General features: G+C 36.9%; 1 protein-coding gene and 1 long non-coding RNA gene across 5 annotated transcripts in view; one reads left to right on the top strand and one right to left on the bottom strand.

Annotated features, from left to right (window-relative positions):
* Nucleotides 1–26,371, top strand: part of LOC149553251 (HIPL1 protein) — a 98,627-nt gene that overhangs the window by 48,841 nt on the left and 23,415 nt on the right. Inside the window, exons 3-4 of the mRNA XM_089788713.1 lie at nt 19,389–20,192; nt 20,556–20,772. Of these exons, the coding sequence (XP_089644839.1) occupies nt 19,389–20,192; nt 20,556–20,772 (1,021 nt within the window). The remainder of the gene's footprint in view (nt 1–19,388; nt 20,193–20,555; nt 20,773–26,371) is intronic.
* The window catches only part of LOC149553252 (uncharacterized), a 93,871-nt gene that overhangs the window by 43,198 nt on the left and 24,302 nt on the right, over nt 1–26,371 (bottom strand). For 2 of the 4 annotated variants that reach the window (XR_016353057.1, XR_016353055.1), the window contains exons 2-3: nt 21,551–21,742; nt 21,208–21,437 (exon numbers count right to left, since the gene is read on the bottom strand). This is a non-coding gene — a long non-coding RNA (uncharacterized LOC149553252). Of the gene's footprint in view, nt 1–21,207; nt 21,442–21,550; nt 21,743–26,371 lie in introns of all 4 variants that reach the window. The other 2 variants (XR_016353058.1, XR_016353056.1) reach the window with 2 other exon arrangements.

A 26,371-nucleotide genomic window follows, 5' to 3' on the forward strand; every position in this document is an offset into this window, starting at 1 on the left:
AGTCAACATTGGTGATCAGGATATGGTGCTTGGGATGAACTGGATGAAGTCTCTGGTAGAGTTTACATTTAACCTTGAGAAAATGGAAATGAGGTTTGAGGCAAATAGTAAGAAGATGGTGCTCAGAGGTTTGTCAGATGGGAGACTTCGAGTGGTGTCACTCAAGCGGATGCAGAGTTTCTTTAGACATGATCAGGTGCAGTGGGCAGCAGAGTTTAGAGTAATGCCTGAAATGACAGAGCAGCATAAACAAGAGTATCCACCTGATGTACAAAAAATAATAACCAAACATACTAAGGTGTTTGGTGAGATACCTCCAAGGAGACCCCCGAATAGGGGAATCGAGCATGTTATTGAATTAGAGGAAGGGGCTAAGCCAGTTATCATCACACCTTACCGCCATCCGAAGAGATATAAGGATGAAATAGAAAAGGCAATTAAGGAGTTGATTGACATGGGGCACATACGACCAAGCAAAAGTCCTTTCGCTTCTTCAGTAGTATTGGTGAAGAAGAAGGATGGTACAATGAGGATGTGCATTGATTATAGGGAGCTAAACAAGAAGACAATCAAGAACCGATACCCTATCCCGCGCATCAATGAGCTTATTGATGAATTGCATGGTGCATGCTACTTCTCCAAGATTGATTTGAGATCCGGCTACCATCAGATACGGGTTAGAGAGGTGGATGTGGAGAAGACAGCTTTTAGATGCCACTATGGACATTTTGAGTTCTTAGTCATGCCCTTTGGGTTGACAAATGCCCCTGCCACTTTCCAGTCCTGTATGAATAGAGTGTTCAGAGATCAGTTGAGGAAGTTTGTGTTGATATTTTTTGATGATATACTGATATACAGCCGTACTTGGGAGGAACATTTGAAGCATATTGATACAGTGCTCAATATTCTAGAGAGGGAGTCATTATATGCCAAGATGAGTAAATGTGAGTTTGGGATGGCAGAGTTGCTCTATCTAGGGCATATTATTAGTGCAGGAAGTGTTCGGGTTGACCCAGACAAGATCAGGGCCATTCTGGATTGGCCACCACCGAGGAACACTTCACAACTCAAGGGATTTCTCGGGCTTTGTGGGTTCTACCGCAGATTTGTGAAGGGATTTTCACAGATAGCAGCACCACTTACAGATTTGACACGGAAAGATAGTTTCAAGTGGTCAGAGAGGGCTCAGGATTGTTTTGACAGGTTTAAGGAGCTGATGAGTACATGTCTTGTTTTAGCCATTCCAGATTTCACCAGGCCTTTTGAGCTGCAGTGTGATGCCTCGGGAGAGGGCATAGGAGCTGTTCTCATGCAAGACAAACATCCCATCGCATATGAGAGTAGAAAATTACGAGGTGTGGAGAGAACTTACAGCATCTATGACAAAGAGATGCTAGCAATCATGCACACGCTAGCTAAGTTCAGGCAGTACTTAGTGGGAAGCCGATTCACAGTAAATAGTAAAAACAGATCATAATAGCTTGAAACATTTCCTTGGACAGAAGGACCTTAATGACAGGCAACAGAAATGGGTGAGTAAATTACAGGCCTATGATTTCGACATAGCCTATGTCAAAGGAAAGAAAAATATTGTTGCAGATGCTTTATCTAGAAGGCCTCATTTGCTTGCTGTTGGGATAGTCATGGATGATTGGAGAGAGATGATCTTGGCAGAATATGCTAAGGATAGTTGGGCATCTAGCATTATTGAGGGAGCTATTCAAGATAGTCAATACACTGTCGTAAATGATCTGATCATCTACAAGGAAAGGATTTATTTAGTACCCGGGTCTGCTATGAAGCAGAAGATTTTGAGGGCATTTCATGATTCACCAATGGCAAGACATCCCGGATTCTTTAAGACATATCGGCAGGTGAGAGAGCGCTTCACTTGGAAAGGACTCAAATCAAAGGTGCTTTAGTTTGTTAGGGAATGCCCTGTGTGTCAGCAGAACAAACAGGAACATTCTGTTCCAGGTGGTTTACTACAGCCCCTACCCATACCAGAGAAGAAGTGGGATAGCATTTCCATGGATTTTATCACAGGCCTCCCCAAGGCACAGGGTCGGGATTGTATCTTTGTTGTGGTAGACAGATTGACGAAATTTGCACATTTCTTTGCAATTTCATCTACATATTCAGCAGCACAAACAACAGAACTATTTTTTCGAGAGGTATTCAGACTACATGGGATACCACGGAGCATAGTCAGTGACAGAGACAGTGGATTTATGAGCCACTTTTGGCAGGAGTTGTTCAGGTTATGTGGAACAGAGCTCACTCCGAGTACCAGCTACCACCCCCAAATTGATGGGCAGACAGAGATAGTGAACAAATGGGTTGAGGGGTACCTTCGAAACTACATTGCAGGAGAGCAGAAGGCTTGGGTGAAGTGGCTACATCTAGGGGAGTACTGCTATAATACCTCTTTCCATATGTCTATTCAAATGTCCCCTTTTATGGCACTGTACGGGTATGATGCTCCTAATTTTTTGGATTTGTTATTTGGGGACAGCAGGGTGCCTAAGGCCAAGGATACTTTGCAGGAGTGTCAGGACATTATGCAATCCTTGAAGGAAAATTTGCAAAAGGCACAAAATCGGCAGAAGCAATATGCTGATCAGCACAGGGTTGAGAGGTCTTTTGAGGTGGGAGATATGGTGTACCTCATGTTACAGTCGTATAGACAGTCCTCTCTCAAGAAGAGTGGAGCAGAGAAATTGAAACCACGCTACTATGGACCGTTCAAAGTAATCAGGAGAGTGGGTGAAGTAGCTTATGAGTTGGAGTTGCCTGCAGACAGTAAAGTGCATAATGTGTTCCATGTGTCACGCCTTAAGAAGGCATTAGGTCACAATGTGGTGCCTTCAGTAGTATTGCCACCTCTTGATGATGAGGGAAAGCTTATCTTGGTTCCCGAGGCCATACTTGACTCTAGGGAGAGGGTGCTCCGCAGGAGGACTATCAGGGAGTATCTAGTGAAGTGGAGGAACCTACCTGTCGAGGATGCTACTTGGGAAAATGAGCAGATATTGCAGCATCCAGAGCTAAAATTGCTGGAGGACAAGCAATTTTGGGAAGGGCGGACTGTAATGTCACCTTTCTAGCATTCATAGCATGATGTTGTCGTTAGCCTATTTCCCCACAGTCCTGTAGGCTAACTAGGACATTAAAGGGGCTTAGAGGCCATTTGGCCTAGACAGTTTCAGTTGCAGGTCTTTCTGAGGGGTTCTGAGGCAACTTTGGGCATACTTACTATTTATAGTAAGTCATCTTGGACATGGCCGGACATTCAGTCACAGTGGTATGTCGATGGTAATTGTTTAAAATCGACAGGAAGACTTATTATTCATTGATAAGATTTGTTATGCATTGATAAAGCCATTTTATAAAGTTAAATTTAAATATTTAACTTTATTAATGCATAGACTATAGTTGTGGGAAATATTTAAATTAAAAGAGTTCCCTTTATTTTTATAACACATTGGAGACATAAGGTACATAAAGGGAGTTATGTTTTATCCCACATTGAGAAAACGAAGGATTGAGCTCTTGTGAGAACACTATAAAAGAAATGAAAGAGCATTTTTTTTGTATGCTTGGATGAAGATTAATGTTATGTTGCTGGATATCTAATTATCGGGCTTGGAGGACGGAATCCCTCTTTGCTAGCATTCTCTTCGCTGTTGGAAGACACAGTCAGGAGGATCAAGGGTGTTTTCACTTCAGGAAACACACTGGGTTTCATTTGGGGTGTTTGCATAAAGAAATTTACAAGGGTTTGAGGTGCAGATCTGAAGTTAGTTATTGCTATAGTGCCGCATGAACAGTATTTTGCTACAATACGGCGTGAACAGTGTTGGTATCAAGTTTACTTGTTTTTCCGGCTGATTAGAAGTTTGGAGGGCTGGCCGACTGCATCTGCAAAATACTACGGCAACTAATTCCAGGTTTCTTCTGTCAAATTTTGATATTTTGCAGAATACAAGTCTGAATAGTTGTTGCACACCTACATTTAAAAATCACCCTTTATTAGCAGATTGAAAGAGTTTCCAGATTTTTCATATACTATTGAATGTGTGCCAAGTGTTTGTGAAAATGTTATGATGTGTATTATGCATTTTAATGTCACTTCATAGTTGTTCGTAAATCTACTCATTGGAAAGCAATTTATTGAGGAAATCAGCTTTATGAGTTTGCATACAAAGTGTTTGACAATATTCCTTAAGTTAAATTTCTACAAGTCAAAGTTCAAATCAGGGGAGGATATTACACTTATGTAGATCCACCTAAGCTTTTCCTACGAGTTTCCTCACTCAGAATAACACCAATAACATCATCAAATTTTAAGGTATTAGAACTATAAACAAAATTACTCACAGCCATTACCAAGCCATTCGAGCTTTTAGGCAAAGAACACAAAATCATGAGAGCCCTAATTCCTTCATCAAAATTGACATTTACAAAAGATGAGTGACTAGTAACCATATTAAACTCATTTAAATGATCAGCAACCGATCCACCTTCTGCCATCTTCATATTAAATAAACGCTTCATGAGAAATACCTTGTTTGATGCGAAAGGCTTTTCATACAACTTTGATAGGGCTTGCATCAACTCTTCAGTCGCCTTTGCTTTCATTATATTAAATGACACCGATTGTGCCAAGAATAAACTAATACTACCGGTGCCTTTTTGTCCAAAATATCCCAATCCTCATCTATCACAGTTGTCAATTTCTTGAATTTTCCTTGCAATGGCTGCCATAAATCCTTTTGATAAAGATAATCCTCCATTTGCATTTTTCATAACTGAAAGTTCTGCCCATTAAACTTCTCAACCTTCAGCTTACCCTCATCTATCATCGCTACCACTCAACTGTGAGATCTTTCTGCAAAGGATAACTAAAACAACTAGGCTATGATATCATTTGTTAGGATTTAAAGAGACAGAAAACAATTACATACAAATATAACTGATATCATAATATAATAAAGCACACAAAAGAGAACACAAGACACAGATTTAACGTGGTTCACCCAATCCTTGGGCTACATCCACCAAATAGCGAGTCCAATATTCTTATTATCTAGTGATTACAACCTGATTACAATCTGTAATCCTTTACAACTCAATACCACCACAAGAAGCTATTATCACATCACACATAATGAATCCCTAGCCCTAAGCCATTTTATACGAGTTTTTGTTGCTTACAAAATTAGGCGTAGATAATTTTGAAAAGTTAACCTAAAAAGACATGATGAGTCAACCTTGGGAAATGGTTGACGAGTCAACTCAAAAATCCGTGATGAGTCAACCAGAAAAATTTATGAAAAGTGTAGAGTACTTCTCTTATCAATCACCATATATCAACATGCGGTTGGGAGGTTAAGCCCATGGTAATGCTTCTCATCTCTTCTAGATGCCAAGGCTTGCACAACACAAGGACAATATCTGCATTTTCTCAAGTACTTATTTCATGTTTCTATATTTTGTTTGATATATATAGTCATGTATTTAAATTCTATTATTTCTTTATAATAGAAATCAGGATTTAGTTACATGGATTAACCGTGAGATGGAAATGCAATAGTTGTGATAGTTTTAAATGTATTTCATGTGAACCGAGAATGGAAATGTTAGTTTATTTTTTAGTTATATGAATTGTAAGTTATAGTTAAACTCGTAATTCTCCTTGTGAATGTGTAGAATAATTGTTATAATTGTCACTCCTTTCATTTAGTTAAGATTGTAAAGGTATTACATTTAAATAATGGATTAATCAACTACTGGAAGTTAGCATGTTACATATGGTATTAGAGCACTGCATTCAACTCTGAACCTTGGGCTCATTAGACTTATAACCAACAAGAAATTTGAAAAACATAGATTTACATGTTAAGCAGGATGTACATCCAAATAACTCCTCACAAGAAACCCTGGCACCGCATATTCTTCTACTTCATTAAGAACATGTTGAAAGGATTCTCCTTGCAAGAAACCCCGGCACCGCATATTCTTCTACTTCATTAAGAACATGTTGAAACATGACTACTACTGCTTCACACCAAATAATAACAAAACCTTAGCTCAAGCATTGTGGCAGATCAAGAAATTAAGAGAGGATCAAGTGGACTTTTGTCAGGAAGGCAATAATGAGAAAAAAACTTATTGAGGCATCGAATGCCAAGCAAAACAATCCTTTTATGATCCATCTAAAACCATCTAAAGGGCAAGATAAGCACAGAGATGAAAATGGACAAAATACCTAGGAATAAGGTGTCCAATTTATGTTAAGATAGTCTTTTGTTGTGTCCTTAGGAGAGGTAATTTTGTAAATAATGTAGTTACAATTGCAAAAAGAAAATTATTGTAAAACAATAAAAATGAGAAATTGGAAAATTCTTTTTTTTGCTATACTTAATCTCTATAAGAAATCAAATACATTTTTCTTTGAGAACAAATGTAAGCATGATATTGATTATGTAATGTACACCCAAGAATGCCCAAAAGCTGAACCAACTACTGAAATTATACTAATTCTAAAAAATGCTGCAATCAAGTACAAAGAGATGTATTCCAAAGGCCAAACCCTAAGGGAATGACGTCTAGAATGTTACAACAGAGAATGAACGTCCCCTATTGCCAAAAAACAGTGTGATTCACACATCCAAGCTCTTATCAAATGCAAGTTATAATCATCTGATGCTCAGCAATGAGACTTTCAGCCCTATTTATCCTTTTCTTCATCCTTCTGGAAGGAACTAAAACATTAATTAATTGCAAGAGCTAGAAGCTTCCTCCTTCCAATAATTAATGCATTCTCTAAAAACTCCTCCCTGGCGATAATTAATTAAATCGAGAGGCTTCCGTCCTTCCAATAATTAATACATACCCTAGAAATTCCTCCCTTGTAATTAATAATTAAATTAATTAAATACAAAGTCACATTTAATTTTTAATTGAATGACTTTATAAGAAATTAATTTAATTTCTTCTTATCCTCCACTTAGACTTTGGAGAACGTGAAGGCCAAAAGATGGGATCATTACAGATTAGGAAACAATTGTATATTTCAGGAAACTCAAACTTAAATCATGGCCAACAATGGAAACACTATAGAGAATGAGGTGACCAATGGGGCAAACCCTCAGAACTCCTCATATTTGTTGATCCAGGTTTTGCGAAATACGCAAACAAATTTAGAAAATATGAAAAAGAGAATGAACAAAATAGCAGCTCAGATTGGGCGAGGCTAGGAGGAGACTCACTCCTCTCTTCCTCCGACGACTAAACTTGAGAACTACCATAGTGAAAGAGAAAATCAAGCTTCATTAACCCCATCCGAAAAACAAAAGAAATGCGAGAGAGTTAGTGACTTATCTACCGATACTAAGAAGATCAGAGCCCCTAGGTTCTAAGGCTCCAAGTCGGGAAAAGACATTGAGGCCTAGTTAACTGAAATAGAACAATATTTAAAATCAAGATCTTTTCTGAGACATCTAAAGCAGTATGGGGAATCTACTATCTCTCAGGAGAAGCAGCCACATGGTGGGGACACACCAAGATAGAGCTCAACATTAAGACTACTGAAATCACTTGGGAAATGTTTGTCTCCATTTTCAAAAACTGATGGCTACCCCAACCATTCTACGTTTAGAAATTGTTGGACTTCCAGAATCTCAAGTAAGGCGATTTGACAGTACACAAGTACTAGGAGAAGTTTACCCGTTTGCTAAAATACATTCCCTCTTATCAATAGAACATAAACTTGAAAGTTAGAAAGTTCATCATGGACTTAAACAATAGGATCGAGGGACCTGTGGATGTCCTCGCCCCACAAACCATAGAGAAAGCCCTTGAGAGAGCCATCCGACAAGAGCATAAAATCAAAAGGGATGATTCTATCTGAGATAATAGAAGGAAGACTATTTGGAGCATCGATTGTACAAACATAGGGCCGCATTAAATTTTTTTTAAGAACTTCAAGCCCAACAAACCAGAATTCAAAGGGAACAAAGGTAAGGAATTGAGGGTAACTCTAGTAATAAAAGCGGCAACAAAGAAAATGAAAAGAAGGGACCACCTAAGGGATGTTTTACATGTGGTAGGGACCATTACGTCAACCAATGCCCTAGTAAGTTTAATAACAACCAACAACCATGACCCTTACTACCTCCTCAATAGGTCGTCTATTAACAAAAGATACATGCAATGCTGGACAACCATCAAGATGAACAACAATGAGCCCTATAGAAACTCTAGGTAAGATTTATGGAAACCCCATCTCTATATTAATTGATACAAGAGCAACATGATGTTTTGTCTCCCCAAAATTGTTGAGTAGATTTCTTAAGAGAACTGGATTTATGGCAAAACCTTGGGTTATCAAGTTTGCAAATCAAACAAGGGCTAGAGTAGAGCAGTGTTTGTTTGAGGCTTAGGTAGACTTTTTGAATTTCTCTACTAAGGTTAATCTGTATGTAGCACGCCTAGGGTCTTACAATATCATGGGGATAAATTGGCTTAGTGAGCACAAAGCAACAGTGGGTTGTCTTGCCAAGACAGTTGGGTGTCCAAACGATCAAGGAAACCCCGTAAACATTCAAGGAATATACTATCACCATACGAATGATGATGACTCAACCAATATGCAGTGCTAAATATGTCTCCACCTAGATCCTAGAAGAGACATAACTCACATCCGTTCAAAACGAGGAAAAATGGATGTCTAATATCATCTACTAGATCAATACTCCTTGCACACCCTACCAAATTACCATGAGTATGAAGTCTATCTATGCAACAAGAACTAGTACTCCCAAAGGCATTTATTCTGTAACCCATTTATCCATCCTCTACAAAACCACCATGGACATGCTAACTCTACAAGTAGCCTCCTACTAACTTGCAACTACTAACCCCATCAACTACAAATGGTGCGAACCCATCCCTTAAAGGATGGTATGAACCTTGCACCAATCCACACTTGAATGAAACCAAATCCTCTACCTGTGGGTCAAAAGAGAAATGATGAGCACTCCTCATTGTGTAATTGCAGTAAAATGCTCCAATCTCTTTTAAAAGCTCATTAGTACCAAACTGGGAATCAAGAGATGAGTCCAATATCTAACTTCAAATAACTAGTTGGGCAGGATCTTGTGTAAACCTCTTAGAAAAACTAACCACAAAGTCCCTATAGGGAAGCATTATAAGCAATGTCTCTACAATCTTTCCCACTAAACGTCGAATATTGCGAGAACCTCAAATGAGAGTACCCTTAGAAGCTCTGTATGGTCTCTCTTGCAATTCCGGACTCTCAAGTAGATACTCCATAAATGACTCTATATGGTAGAAATTAGATGAACCAACAACCTGCTCCCCTACAATCCACAACTGATTGTAACTACAATTCTACCAATTGTCTATCACTCTTAGTTGTATGAGATGAAGTAAGAAGATTATTTCCAATGGTAAACATCCCAACATGAGAATCAACCTCCCAACCAGATGATACTCAACATGTGTCTAGTAAACACAAGGGAGTGGTGGCATGAACTGTCACACAACTCATAACTCAATCCTCCTCTACATCATAATGGCTATCAAAAATCTGCCCTAGATCACCTATCAAGGAACTAACCTCTAGAGAACTTGATACATCAAGCTCTCTAGAATCCTCTACTGATGCACTCATCTCATCCTTAGCTACTGCACTCATCTCAAGGGTGGATGTAACTACATCCTCATCACATCCATCATCCCTATCAATGGAAGTCAACTCATCACCAACCACTACTATATGCAACCGAATTGGATCCGAGGCTGGTGTAGACAGTACATGCTCTAACTCCATGGTAACCTCATCCAACTGTGACTGTGACTCCTAGAGAGCCAACTAAGTACACTGCAAAGAGTCCACAGTCACCTCAAGCTCATGGGTGAGCTCGTCAACCTCCTCCTTTCCCCTTAAGGCATCATAACATACCCAATCTCTCTTGAGCAAGAAATCCCGATCTATTAACAACTATAAATAATTATGTCTCATAATCCTGATAGCCTCTTGAAAAGCATGAAAATCCTCAATGGAAAGACCACCATCACAGTGCTCATCTATCACAGGAGCACTCCAACCAAAATGCTCTAAAGTTGCGGCAATCATGCTATCGCTAACCTTTAGTTTCCTAATCAAATGATAAGGAACCTAAAACTGCTAAGTCCTACACGTTCTTTGACCCAAACTCAACATTGTGATAGGAAGTTGTATCCTCATTGCTCACCACATGATCACTAACATCATGTGAACTAATAATCTCGCACATGTCCATCAATGAGGTAGTGCTACTAGGTACCTCTACCAATACCTCCTCTAAAGAAGTGGAAGCCACTATTGTATCAAAATCCTTGCATGTCTATGCTTCCCCCTCATTAGTAAGTCCCTATAAGTTACAATCCCAAAACCTATCATCATCTAATAACCCCTCTGAGTCATCACCCAAAATTTGAAATGATACACCAAACTCATTGCGGCATGAATCATCATTGCATTAAACATTAAAGATCACCACATCACTAGTATCAATTTCGTCCAACTGAGACCCCTCTATCGCCTAATGCTGCATACATGACTCAATGTCATCATGTGAACCAACAACACTAGGGCATAAATCTACATTGCGTGTCTCCTCTTTTAGTTCCATGCCCCCATCTGTCCCACTTGAGAAGACTATTGTCCCCTGTATTGACTCAACACTATGAAAACTACCATAAAAATCAGAGCTGTCAATGTTCATATCCTCCTCGCAATCTTCAAAAACAACACTCATCAAAACTCACGATGGTGGTATCGACATCATTCTGTGCACTCTCCCTGTCATCAACACTATCAAGAGTCTCAAAAATAAGACCGTTGTCATAAAAATTAGACCCTCTATGACTAACATTTTCGTTACTAATAATTGATGTAAGTCTTCCATAAATGGTGGCTATCATGTCATCAACATCTCCTTAGTCACTAGCTCCTATCTCATTTATATGCTAGAACTCGATGCAACTATCCTCAGGCAAGTCTGTCATAAGTTATAACCACACACTCTCGAGAAGAGCCTCCAACATCACACATATGACAAGGACTAGTAGCTGTCCCACTAAGAAGAGGCTCCACCACCTAATGGTTGTTGGCTGTTGAAGCTACACCTCTACAATCCTCCTAATTTTCTTCCTATTTTCTCTGTGAGGAAGACTTTTAAAATGGAAACCATATACCTAGTTGGCTTGTCAGTTGTCACCGGATTTGAAAGTCTTGCATCAATCCTTTTCTGATTTTGTCTATGTTTTTCCATACTTTCCATCAGAGTATTTGTTTGCTTCTTGAGATTGCCCCTATTATTTGTTTGGCTTACATATTTACCATATTTCCTCTATTTGTCCATAACTAGTATAACTGCAAGAGTGTCGGCCACTCAAATAACAAAAGCACGACCATATAGTAATTTTTTTCCTACCGAATTAGATGGCAAGAAACCGCTTTGATACCACTGTAGGAACCCCAACTGGTTCTAAATTCAATTTTATAATATCCCTGGTAATTCTAATCACAATCTATTGTTATAAAATTCAAGGAATATTGTCAAACATTTAGCATACAATGTCGAAACCCACTGTTATGAATTCCCTGATTGTTTTCTTTAAGTTTGTAGACTGCAAATGAAGTTATTTAATGCTTCTAGCAATGCAAGGTTGTTATAGAAATGATCATATATATGACTGAATCAACTATTCTAGCTATAGACATTAAGACAGGCACTCGCCAGACATCCCAAAGTGCACCTACAACCACTTGGCATCCATACTAGTTGATTCTATATAACTGAAACACATAACTACAACTTGGCATTCATCAAACAGTTATAGTGCAATCTAGCAACCATTTACAATGAAACAACTAGCAAAGCAGTAACACTGAATTTAAATTGCAATGTAAGGTAGTTGCAATTACAATAGCCAATGTAATTAAACAAAGAAGTTAGGAGAACCTGGTTATATACTGTTGCAGCAAATATGAAATGCTACATTCTTTAAGAATGCCAAACACCGCCCAGAATTATGAGATTGCAGCATGCCGAAAATGGTCCATACCAGCATTGAACCCACACTACTTCAACCATAGTAATCACAGCTCAACCATGCCCAATAATGGTGTTGAATTTTCAAAGGTAAATCGATTGGAATGCAGACCCAATCGCATGGCGTCCACAGTGAGCCAACACTACCCAATAAGTCAAAAAAAAAGACCCAGTCTACACTCACACGCTAAGGAAATATCAAAGCCACTTGGATGCCAAGAATGAAAAAGATTTCTTTCCAACTTTCAGTTTTCTTAATAAATGAAACACTCCAGCTTGGACGTCACTTTCAAACTCAGTTCATTTTCCAATTGCCATTCAATAGATACAATGGATTGATGACCGATATTCAAAAATGATTTAGCACAATTCACCGTGTGTTTCAATGGCACAAAGTGTAACAAAGGAGAGAGGAATCAGTCCTCACAGAAGTCTCATGAAGAAACCCTCAGCAAAATTCACAAAACGAATAAAATCAAATATCAAGGAATGAACTGCTTTCATACGAAGCCTCACTTTATAATAATAAAAGATGACTTCTTCAATACACCAAAAGCAAGTAGCTTCTCTCACACACTTTTAACTAAAGAGTCTTCATCAATACACTTTTCAATTAGAAGCTTTCATTAAATCATTTTAAATAAATTTTAAATAACTCCCAAGCTAAAAATTTCATGAAGACACTCTTCACTTAAAAGGCTTCTTCAACACATCTTTCACTTAAAAAGTATTGATTTTAAGATATAGAATTATATTTCATGTGGAATATCAATCAATACCTCCATTAGGTGCCCAAGAGAAATTTATACAACTTAAACTCAATATGAACTCCTGACAGTGTCAATATCGTCACTGGCTGAATATAGCGCCTAGGCCTGAATGGAAACCACTATCACTAACTTACTAAAATTAATAAGTCATTCGCCCTGGACCCTCTAAACATCCTGCCAAACCACAAGGATCACAATGATAGACTAGCCCCATTGACTACCTGCCAACTGCTAAAAATAGGGGACATTATTGAAGGCCTTATATAGTTGTTCAATTACAATGAAGGGAGAAGACCGATTCAAGATCAACGGCCAAGATTTACCCATTACGAACCCTAATTAGGGTTGCCACCCTATCATCCAATTATATGAAGTTGCCACTGAAGAGCTAATAATATAATAACAATGCTTTGGGGAGCTATTCAAAATATATGTACACTTGGCATAATATGATTGAATGTGCTTAGACACATGAAATTGGAACCTTCGATTTTGAAGACAAGTGGAGGCCAACTTAATATCCTGATCTCATAGACTTGATCAAATTTTTGGTGATGAGAAAATGTCTCTTGATGCTCCAACATTATCAAGCCTTCAATTGTGATGGCACATTCCCAAATGGCTTCAGCTTCTCAAAGTTTCTCCATCTTCATTCTTGGAGATTTTCTCATCGCCATGACTTTGATTTCATTTGTACTTGCAAACTTGATGTCTCATTCAATACCTCAACCTTGATCTTATTGAAGTGGTGAAGTTTTTCATGTAGTTGGATCCTTCAAAATGATGTTGAATTTTCAAAGGAAATTTAAGCTGGTCAAAATTTTCTTTCGCTTGTATCCTTGATCATTTTCTTGCAAGACTTGTTCTTTGATATCTGTTTTCATAATTTGATCTTGAGCATGGATTGGAATCATCTTCTTTTGAGCTTTCATTCTTGAAATATCTTGCTTGGCTTATATCCTTGAACTTTTTCTTGCAGCATCCATTTGTTCTCTTCTTGTTTGAAGTCCAAGCTTCTCCTTTTTTAGCTGACAAAAACAAAAGAGAAATTGCATTAAGCTCACAAAATGATAAGAATAAATGACATAAAGGAAATCCCAAATCTCTACCCAGAATTTTTTCTTTTCAACACACTTCAATTCTGACCTCTTACAAAATCAGTGAAAATTTCTTTCTGAACTCCCTTAAAATCACCAACCTTTGGTCATAAAGTAGCTGCCTTTAGATGGTCTCTTAATAGGAAACCACTGCCAAATATTCAAGTGATTCTCTGCTTGTGGAAGAGATAAATCTGCTCAAATTTGGTAAAGAAATAAAATGTTTTTCCTCTTGTATATAGGCGACCTTTGAAATGAAAGGTCATTTCCTCTACTTGTGCCGACTTGCCTCCAATTTGACCAAAGAAATCATTTTAAATTTATCATTTTATGCTCATAAACTGGCCAACCTAATCATTTAACATACAAACTTTGTTCCCCTATCATTTTTCAATTAGCATCCACTGATTTGATTTAAGTGCATCATTTTGCTTGGGGCAGAATTCTAATATGAGTCAAGATTATGAATCTGAACAAGGGGTTACATTCCACCCCTTAGAAAAGATTATAAACTTTTCTTTGTTTTTGCTTCCAATTTTTTATACAATGCCCCTTGGTGAAGGTGAAACCCAATCTCTCCACCCCAAACGTGTTATCTCACATTGCCAAGGCGGAATTCTAGGAGGTCTTGGTATTCAAAATCATTACTAAGGGGGTAGATTCCACCCCTTAGTCAAGATTATTCTTTGATCTTTCTCATCAATTACGAACTTCTCTATCACCTCCATTTCATTCTCCAAGTTTCTTGCAAGGTTTTGTGGTTGGAGTTTATTGATTGTAATCTGCATTTAAATCAATTTGGGAGCCATTTCAATCTGAATTTTCTCCACCACTTGTTCAAAAAAATCGATCTTATCCATCAAACTTCATCTCCATCCATTTTTAAACTTCATTTTCTTCCATTTTGGGCAATTTGAAGCTTGAAATACTCACCAAAAGCCATCTTATTTGGGACATGAGTTGGGATTTTGAGGTGGTGTGGGGCAGAATTTTGTCATCTTTCAAGGTTAAAATCCCAAAGAGTTGGTCATATTCTAACCTCGTTTTGGGACCATCCATTCATCCTCTTAACTTTTCAAACCCCCATGACTCAAGTTGAACTCCCATTTATCATCTTCTATCTTGATTTCAATCTGATTTGTATAGTTTTGGTTGTGGGTCTGAAGTTACAAATCTATTGTTGTTTCCTTGAATCATCCTCAACTCTTTCCATTTTACATTCTATGTTAACATTTGAATCTCACCCCCTTTTTGTTGCTTGAAACACGTCAAAAATAGAGGGCAGAATTTTGGCATGTGTGAGGATTATGAATCTTGAAAAGGGGGTGGATTCCCCACCCTAGAATTTTCTCCCTTTTACTTCGTTTGACATTGTTAATTCAATTCCCCAACCTTGCATTCCACAATTCAATATGACCTTCAAGGATGATTTCTTATCTTTTACTCCATCTGATTTGCACTCTGGTTGATTGTAATGTCCCCATTTTTGCTAGCATTGGAGTTTCAGAGATTAGCCTATTATTGTGATCCTTGTAGGCTAATTATTGTGGATAGAGGATCTTTTGAGGCAATGGCTTGGCTTGGGAGGGTCTTGTCTTCACATTTCAATAAGCTACAGGTTGGTCTTCGTTTGGCTCAAATTGGACTTCGTTTGGGCTTATTTTTGGTGTACTTACTATTTGTGGTAAATTGGGTGTTGATTGAGATGGACCTTTTCTATTTTTGGAAAGTGCATTTGGTCACATGGAAAAATAATAGGTATTACTCCTATTTCAGACAGCATGTTTAAATGATGAGTATTTTGGGAGTTATTATATTTTTAGTGGCCAACTTATTATTAATTATTAAATGGCTTATTATAAAGTTATAATCTAACTTTATAATTTCACTTGAGTGTTGAGTTATTATTGGAAAGTGTCATTTATTAATTAGTTAAGCCAATTAAAGTGAGAGAATCTAAAGGAAGCTTCTAATTAATGTTGTGTGGTGAAGCTTTTTGAGTGAAGTTACATTTTGGCAACAAAAGAGAATTTGGAGGTTATAAATACAAGCCCATTTGTTGAGAAAAACATGCTTGAATATTTTATATGCTTTTGTTGCCTTTGTGGCTTTTCTGAGTTCTGATATTATGTGGCCCTTGCTGAAGTATAAGGGTTTTGAAGCTGGGTTATGCCTTTAATCCATAACTGAGGTTATTGTGGATTAAAGTTCTGAAATTATTATTAATATCTCTTGTTGTATGTACTGTGGTTGGGAGATACTGAGTTTGTCTTGCAATTTGCTGCTGAAGTAAATTGTAATTGCTTCTTGGACTGTGACTTTGCCATTTCTCCTATTGTTTCTATGGTGACTAAGGAGAAAATTACAGTTGTGTTTATTGACTGGTTTACGGGAAATTTGCATGCAAATTGAACAACAACATTCAAGTCTGGAGAGTTGTTGCTGAAGATCATTAACTGATATTCAAAGGACAAGTAATAATCAAATTTTGGAAGCTGCGTTACAATTCAAAGAGGTGAATTTGGGCAATTTTCTGGTTGGCATCTACATATGTATATTGGGGCTGAACTTCATATTCACAGGTCTGCTACTGATTTGTGCGACCAGTGTTTATGTGCTAGAGCTGCAATGAATGTGGGAGAAAGGTGTGGCATTATTTGAGATCTGCAAATCATTACAAAACCCTGCATTCACTTCCAAACTGCCCTTGGGTATTGAAAGATTGTTCACGCACAGCCAGGTTCCACATTGTTTATCATTAATTAATGCTGATCCTGGTATAAATAAATCAGAGTTGGCTTTGAGCAAATAAAGAATATCATTTCTTGAACTTAATACCTTAGCATTGCACATTGTATTTATTTGCATTCAAAAGGTATTATTAATATATACAATAGAAATCTATGTTCTGGTTCTTTTTCAGTGTCTATAAGTATGTTTGCCAAGTGTTTAGTTAAATGTCAAATCTCTGATTAATGAAGAAAATTGATGTGGTTTAACCAAGTCGAGGTTTTTACATTGATTAAAATTTACTAATATCTAATTTCATCCATGTTTTACTTCCAATGTTTGGTCATTTCTCTCCAAGTCATTGACTGTATTTTTACTTTTCTTGGTCATCCCACATTCATTTAGAGTTGAAATACATGGGCAGAGCTCTTGGGGTTATCAGGATTTTGCACGAGGGGGTGAAAATCTCATGGGAGTCGAGATTTTGAATCTAGGACCAGTTCAAAATCTGACCCATTCTCAGGATTACTTTACTTTTATAAATTCACTTCTCAAAATCATCATTTTGTTGCTCTTCACTCGTTCTTTCATCATTTCACACTTGAAACTTGCCTTCTAATCACTTGGAAACCATCTAGACTTGGGCAGAATTTTGAGAGTTGTTGAGATTCTCAGGTCGTATTTCAACCTACTCTTAGGATTTCAAATTTTGCAAGTTAGTTCCCAATTTATCACTTCATTTTCGTCAGCTCGGAAGGAAAAATGATTTATATAAATATAACATTTAAGTTACATTTTTAAAGTTATACATTACGTATATACTATCAGGGTGTTTGAGATAGGTTTCAGGTTCATAGGAGTTATAATAAAGATTTTTAATTTCAGGAGTTTTTAAATATTTCAGGCTTAGCCAAATTTCATGATTCAACATGCATCCACCAATGTTACCTCACAACCTTTCCTAACTGTCTAAGATGAAATTGAAACTGGAACAAGGATTATCAAAAGGTTCTAACTCATTTCATAGTGATTCCCTTGATTTCAACCCCATATCCTTGACTAGCTTAGCCCTTCTCTCATTCATATCCCGACTTAACTACCCAGCGAGCCAAAAATGCCCAAAGCCATCTCAAAGACTTGGAGACTTGAAAATTGTCACCAAGACCACTACTCCTATTGCTAAAGCAAAAGCAAGGGCTCCTCATTTTCAATGGGGTGAAAGCCCCACAACAAGGTTGTTACCTCTCTGTGATTTCAGACCTTTGGTTATAAAAGTCTAAGCCTGTAAGATAACTAAATTATCAATATATGTTTTTCCCCTAATTCCATGGACATCCTATGATTGACCTTTCTAGGTACTTTTTGTCAATGTTTTTGACTTGCATTTTGTTCTTGTATCCTCTATCTCATTTACATCTTGACTGTTACTCAAATAAAAAGTTATTATCATTAATTGCTTTCTGTATTCATCATTGAACTAAAGCAACCTTATGTTGGATATGTATTGTGTGTTCTGTATGCTTTACATGTCTCATAAACTGTACAATTGTCCATAGTTAGTGGTGTCTAGGGCATTGTCCCAGCTGGGATGTTTCGGGTGGTAACCCCTAATTTCTTTGGGCCTTCCAAGATTGTTTTTCAGTACATGTTTTTATATTCATTATATTGTAACATTGCTTAGTATTTTCTATGGTAATGTGTCTATCAAAAATTGCACATGGATTAGGGTTAAAATCAAGTGAGAAACATATCATTGTATTGTGAATGATTAAATTCATATATTTGAAGCTGAAGAGTTTCCTAAGGTAAATAATTGTATTATTCTGTGAATGTACCTTAATTTTCTTTGTTAGCACTGTCTCTCATGTAATGATATAATCTATTCTTTTTCACTTCATCCTATATATAATTCAGAACTTAAATTGCACAGGTTCTTATTTCAAGTCCATAGAACTCCAAGATTTCTTTTCTTTGTTGCATGTATTGTCTGTATGATATGTAGTCTTTGCAGTCTTTAAATGAAGCAAATACTTTTAATGGCCAATTGTACTTATCTGTTCATGTATGGATTTAATGCTATGGTGAGATTTTCAAGGAACTTGAGATAAATGGTAAGTTTCTGTCGAATTTTTTCTTATTTCCAAAAGAGAAATTGGTCAACTTTTAATCAATTAGGAAAATGAAAGCTCATAAGTTTTAAGGCTATACTTGAATCTTGAGTTCATATTTACTTATATACAGAATTATTAATTGTACATCTTTTCACCTTCATGTTACTTTTTGTTGTGGGAAAGTATTAATTTTTGTTTATCACGATCTCTTTCATGCTGCTTATTTGTTTTCTTTGGCTGGATATCAAGAGCTATGCTTTAATATTTACTTTTCTCAGTATCCATAATCTATTGCTTACCCCATGAAATTAATTGTAAAATAAATATTTCTTTGAATTCACTGGGCATGATTGTTAATAAACAGAATAGATCCGCCGTTTCTAACCTTTCAACCTGGATTATTATTATTTGATGAAATTGCTCTTGAAAATTTGATAGCCCTATAAGTAAACATTTTTCATCAATTTTGCACAGTTTTGAATTTTCCCACTGTTATTTTCTTTTGTCATCCATTACTTCCAATTCACTGTGTTTTGTTGTGCATTTTTGCAGGAATGTGACCAATATGCAGCAGATTTATTTCAAAGTCAAACCCAAGAACAGCGTGTGGTTCCTGTATTGTGCAACTCAACTACAGGAACACATTCCTCAACAAATGACACCATTGAACAAACATATTGTTCCAATCTCTGGAATGCATGCCAAAATGTGACTATAGTAAATTCTCCATTTGCACCTTTATTGAAAGGAGGGGCATCGGGATTGCCAATGAATATGACACATGCCAAGCTTACTGAACTATGGCAGTCAAAAAATGATTTTTGTGCAGCTTTTGGAGGCACAGTAATTGATGGTGTCTCATGTTTTAGTGGCAATATTTTTGCACCTAATGTCACTCAAAATGAATCGACTGTTGAAGGGGTTTGCTTAGAGAGGATTGGAGATGAAGCCTATCTCAACTTGGTTCCGCACCCTGATGGGTCCAATCGTGTATTCTTATCAAGTCAGGCAGGTCAAGTTTGGCTGGCTACAGTACCAGACACTGGATCTGAGGAGCAATTGATCTTAAACAAGTCAAATCCATTTATAGATTTAAGTGACCAAATAGCTTCTGGTGCAGCACTTGGATTGATGGGATTAGCATTTCATCCAAATTTTGAGAAGAATGGCCGGTTCTTTGTTTCATTTAATTGTGATAAGACAAAGAGTTCAAATTGTGCAGGAAGATGTGCTTGCAATTCTGATGTGGGATGTGATCCTTCACAATTGGGTAAAGATGATGGAGCATTGCCTTGCCAGTACCACAGTGTAATTTCAGAATACTCTGTAAATGTCACTTCTACTTCACCTTCTCAGGTAATATTGACTTGGATGTCTCTTTTATCATGATACAGAAAATTATACATACAAGGAAAGCCAAATACCTTGAGAGAGTTCTCTGATTGGATTAAAAGAAAGATAAGAGAAAGCTTGCTGTTGTGAGGTTACATACTAGTGAGTCAATCCACTTTATAAATGTGGGATAGACCAAGAAATACACTAAATAGGAATACAGCATAACATAACCTAAAGTCAGAATGAGTAATTAATGCCTATATTGAAAGCAGTAAAGCCTAGTTTACCATCATCATTCTGGCATTTACTTGACAGCTTTGTTTTTCAAACTTGAGTTGTTGGACATATTAAAGAGTTTGAAAATTAACAATATTATTTTTACAGGCTACATTTGCACAACCAACAGAAACTAGAAGGATATTTACCATGGGTCTTCCATATGCAGCCCATCATGGAGGTCAAATTCTGTTCGGACCCACTGATAATTATCTCTATTTTATGATGGGAGATGGAGGCAATATTGGTGATCCTTATAACTTTGCACAGAAACAGAAGTCTTTACTTGGGAAGATTATGCGATTGGATGTTGATAATATACCTAGTAAGTCTTCGAAACCAAATTCCCTCATGAGAGTTCAAAAGGAAAAAAGCTTTTTACAAAGTTTGCACTTATTTTTTGTAATGACTATTTATTATTATTTCTTTTGGAGCTTTGCCTCCTAGTACACCTTTATGCACACTAGACATACCATATAATTGAGACACCTTGGACATTTAGTATTATGAGGTTGTAGTTGTCATTTACAAACATCCGAGAAACAGGGTTGCATTTAAATGGCTACTGAAAATAAAAAACTCCATATCAATTGAGTACATAAATTTAGATAGAAGTCTTCATTAAATCCATGTTAGTAGACTGATCTCAAGAAAATAAAGAGTCCATATAAAGAACCACCTATTAAGAGATAGCCATAAATTGACACATATGTAAGTCAATAGCATGAGCTTCATGCAAGGAGATCGTCAAGTAGCTTACCAGAGTTTGAAGAAGACATCGAGGTGTTCAGTGCAGAATATGGAAACTAGCATAAAAATAAAGATCACTTCAGGGGTTCAGGCTCCTTTGAAACATCCATGTCTTCAGCACCTTGTGCAAATATAGGTCCCTTTTCAGGCAATCCCATGGTCAAGAGAAGGCATGTCTGGCTGGGAATCTTGCTACTCCAGTTATACCAGTGGTCAGTTCCTGCACTCTAATGCTCAATGCTGGCTTTGCATGCATGGTCCAAAATGGAAAGCCTATTAATATTTTATCATGAAAATGAACACAAAGCTTACACAAATCAAAATGAAGCAAAAAAGTCCATGAGAATCTTTACCTACGAAGTAAGAAAAGAAAGCACTTAGACATGTATCATGATTGGTAAAGAATCAAATTATACTTTGCAAGTGTTGACACAAAAGTCTGCACTGCTGCCAGACATGTTATCCCCAGGCAACCTTGTGTGACATGGAAACAACCTGAGGTCGAATCTCCAGAGAAGGCCGGCTTCCTTATAATCAGGGTGCACCTACAAATGAAATGTTGCAAGGAAAGAGCTATTCACATTACAACATTCATGAGCAGATTAACACAACATACAAATTTCGAAGGTAAAGTAGAAACATTCAACACAAGGCAAAACATGCACAAGATAGTCAAATGGCAAGAAGAGGAAACATGGATTTCTATTAATGCAAGGCAGAACAAGAAATTTACAATTGCAAAGCATTAGCAGCTGCAGGACAACCAAAGAAGAACCCTTTTTGTAAAGAGCAATAACTGAAGAATCAGATGGAAATCTGATCATGAAGTGCAACCTTGCTGTTGGAAGTGACAGGAAGGGAAAAAACAATGCACCCGCCCTTAAAAGATCAAATCCCCAAAGATTTGATCATTACATGCAGTAAAGAGGCATAAGTGCAATGGCGTGGTGCAAACAAGGCCCAAAATGTCACTCTGGTTTAAAGAAATGGTCCTTTGTGATGTGTCATGGCAGCAAGAGGTCAATTAAAGCGGCTGTCAAAAAATGCAGGATGGGATAACATGGAGTGTTAACCACCTGCATAAAATATTGCCCCCAAAAATGGTGGACCATTAATGTAGATCTTCCATTTGAAATAGATGGCTCAGATGCTGCAAGAGTCTCCCCCAACAAAAGATTAAAACACAACCGTTGATCAATGAGCCTTTATTTCAAACAGACGGCTGAGATGCAACAAGGAAAGTCCCAATGAGCGATTAAGACATCACCACTGATGGAGATAGTTTTAAATCTAATGGCTATTGCATCTTCGCAATAAGGCAAGAGTAGTAATGTGAAAAAGCGAGAGCCGTGGGATTTAGAGCAACTTGGCAAAAAAAAAAACATAGATAACACAAAATGTTAACCCCACAATTTAGCGTATTAACCCTCAGTATACAACACATTGAAGACCTCTTAGATCGGCTATCAGCCATGGGCTAAATGGGGGCAAAAATAGCCAACATTCTTGGCAACTAAATGGGGATGATTGCTTGCTAAGCATAGATCAGTGACCTTGAGCAATCCATTGGGCATAGTCACAAAGAGAATGATGCGTAATCCCACCTGCAACTTCACAAAAAACAAAAATAAAAAACGCTTCCGAGAGCCCCAGAAAAGGGAACAACAGTACATGTGCACTTCTTGGAATGATGAAAAGACCTAATCTACTATGTACAAGTATTTACAATTACAAAATGTCAAACAAAGCCATCGACCGGCTTGTTAGTGATGGAGCCCAAAATTCTAGTCTCCATTTTTTATCTTGAAGAGTGAAGTAAATATGAATTTGGAGAAAGAAGGCATTGAAAGATTTATGTTCATATGTAGGGCTTGCTGGACAGAGATAGTTTTATGACAAGATGTTACTGATTTCATATATCTTTCGATATACTTGGACCTAATCATGGAAATATAGATCCATCAATAATGAATTAGCAACACCATTTCAAAAGGATATTTTTCAATGATGTAGAAGGACTATTATGGAGTCATGAGTTTTGCAAGGATGGTAAAAAGAGAGGTTTGTTCACTTATCAAATTTCCCTAGAAACCATGTTCTAGATTCAACTATTGGTGTTAGCATACAAATGAATATAATAGAGTATGATCTGGTTTATACAAAAATATTCAAATTACCATAAAAATGCTTATATAACAATTATGATATATGGGTGCACATAGTCAACATATGAATGAAGGTTTGAGAAAGCATGCAAAGCTGATAAGAAATGAGTTGATACACTTGTCTCCAGCAAGTATGTTAGTGCCACCTTTTCAATACTTATAGATCCAGTATGTGACTGAACAAGACCTCAAGCCTATCCTAGTTCCTGTATATGATTAATGAAAGTATGGTATAAGAGGTTTCAATAGGAGGATATCGGGAAACATTAAGGAATCAGGAGTCTCACGCTGGAAAGACATTCTAGGAAATGCCATGGTCATGGTTATCATCCACTAAAAAAGATGTACATAGAAATCTATGTGAAAGACATGAAACAAACAGATATACTATGCCAGTCCAAACCAAACAGAAATAATAGAAACATTGGAAATGAAAAATAATGATGGAAGAGTATTGTAGGTGAATCTACAACCTCACTGTGACATTGTCCCTACTGAATAAAGATAGCATTGACAGTACTAAACTCCAATGGATGATAAGAGCCAATGAAATCTCAAAGACTACTATATATTCAGAGACGTCAGCGGCAACACATGATATCAAAAGTAAGAAGAATTAAAAGACTCCATCCAGAGGCAGCAATACCAAATAGAATGCGTACAAATTTGAATAAAACTGATGGAAAAGGACAATTATATGAAGAATATATTAGCTCCGTTTAGAAATTTGAGGATTTTCAAGCAAAGAAATGATTTCTCACAATGAAAATCTGATGTGCGGCATATCAAAGGAGAAATTACACATCTCCATATGATGGTTTTATTCACTGCTCCACAGCATTCTGCATAAGAAAAAGACCTGGCATTTTGTAAAGGGTAAATGTTTCAAAGGATAAAATTTACTTTTATCAATATATTTAATGACATTTTGTATTTGCTGCAGGTTTTTAACTACCCGAGGAAGAACACAAATACATAGGATATACAAGCAAACGAAGGCTGTAGGATGAATGCATGTATGACCGAGCGGTAGATTCATTCTCGGCAACAGCATAGCCAATTACAGATCATCACGAGGGATTAAGAAGATATGTATGGTTCGGTGCCATGTCCAAAGGAGTTAGGGCACATAATTATTAATATCTCAACAAAGTTACCCTTACTTGTTTGTATAATATAATATATGCCCTATTAAGAGATTATATTTTAAAACAAATATTCAAGGCAATTATTGATTAGTTTTTAGTTATGAAGTGGTGCGTTGTTTTAGAGGAAATATAGCACCTCTTCATTTTTTATAAGTATAGACAGGAGACACAATTCATTGGAATATATATTCAGATACAATTTCCAAAAGGCTTTACATATTCATTTTATTATGCACTTATGATATATTATATTCTTTTAAATGGTAAATAGATGAAGTTTTGAACTAAGCCCGTGGATTCTGGATTGCCGAGTAAACTTATATGTGATTCCGAAATTGAAGCGCAATAGATAGATCATCTGTAAGGAGTGTCTTTATTGCGATTTTATTTCCGGTATAATTATTTATTTTAAATTTTGGAGTTTTAAATTATTATTAAGTTGTGCCCTTTATAAATATTTTAATTTATTTTCTATAAATATTTTAATATTTGGATAAGTGGAATGGGTCATTATTGCATTTTAAATTTGATAAACATAGATATTGTGAAATATTTAATTGTTTCCCTATTTATGTCTGGTTTGTCTCCACAGGAGTTACAGTGCATCCTATACTAGTTTAAAATTGCATTTATATAATTGATCCGTCGCATCTGAATTGTTAAAATTATTTATAGTTTAAATTTATTAGATTTTATAAAGTTATACGTGTCAACTTATAATATTGACTCTGATTGCCCATTTAATTAAGCACTAGTCTTTTATTCTTGATTCATAATCCATATGCTAGCAACTGTTTCATTTCTTTCCGTTGAGGAAATAATATATTCATTTGTTGCAATCATCTATAATAATCAATTTTATTTAAAAAACTCTCAAATATTCTTTTATTATTCTTAATTCGTAATTCACAAATTTGAAGTTTTCCATAATTCGTGCCCTTAGGAAAACTTTCATTGTAGTTCATGTTTTAACCAATCTACTTTAAGCATCTTGGATATAAGGTTGTTGTCCAGGATCAAGTACACCCACCTCGGTTTTGCAGAGTCGGAAGCGCAGGGGATTTGGATCGCATCGATCAATCCCATCAAGTTGGCCTTAACCGGCTCGATACCCCAGCATTGAGCAGGCAAGGCTCATAGGATTCCAATCTGCGATTTTGGGAACCAATAGTTAGTAGCTACCCTTCCTTACAAGTCGATTCTTCCTTTCATGCATGTGGGGAACTAAAAATACCAGCAAGCATAATAAAAACATTGTTGCATGAAGTTCTTTCCCAATGCTGAAAACAAAGAAGCTCTCTAGCACTGGGACATTGGCTTCTTGAGCAAGACATACTTGCTCCTCCTTGTGATCTTCACCCTCATTATCTAGAATGAGCATGATAAGGGACAACATGTTGATTTGTTGCAGAGCTAGGTGCCTGATGGGGCATCCTCTTGATGGCTTCGGGTCTGGGCAATCAGCCTTGTCCGTGTTGTGCTTTGTGATGGTAGAATCCAACTAGTTTGGAAATGACTCCTTTTGTTGTGAAGAAAACATCTCCACCTCTTCCCCATGATGCTCATGAGCCACCTTCACGAGAGCTACTGGTATAGTGTCAAGCCTTGAGCAAAAATCTGTTATGATGCTGGAAAAATCATTCTCCAACTCATAACTTGCATTTGCCTTTTCTTCTTCCTTTTGCTCGTGCTTGTCTTCATGTTGCAATTGATGATTTTTCCTTTCTTCTCCTTGCAGAAAATCTAATCTTTCTTCCCCATCTAAAGCTTGATCAGCTATCTTTGGTTCCTCACGATCAAGAACCACCTCATCCTCCTCTATCTCTTTCTTCTCCATTGGCAACTGCTCAAAATTAAGTTG

Source organism: Cupressus sempervirens, chromosome 6 (genome assembly GCF_028749045.1).
Source record: "Cupressus sempervirens isolate cs-2001-9-10 chromosome 6, ASM2874904v1, whole genome shotgun sequence".
NCBI classification, from domain to species: Eukaryota; Viridiplantae; Streptophyta; class Pinopsida; order Cupressales; family Cupressaceae; genus Cupressus; species Cupressus sempervirens.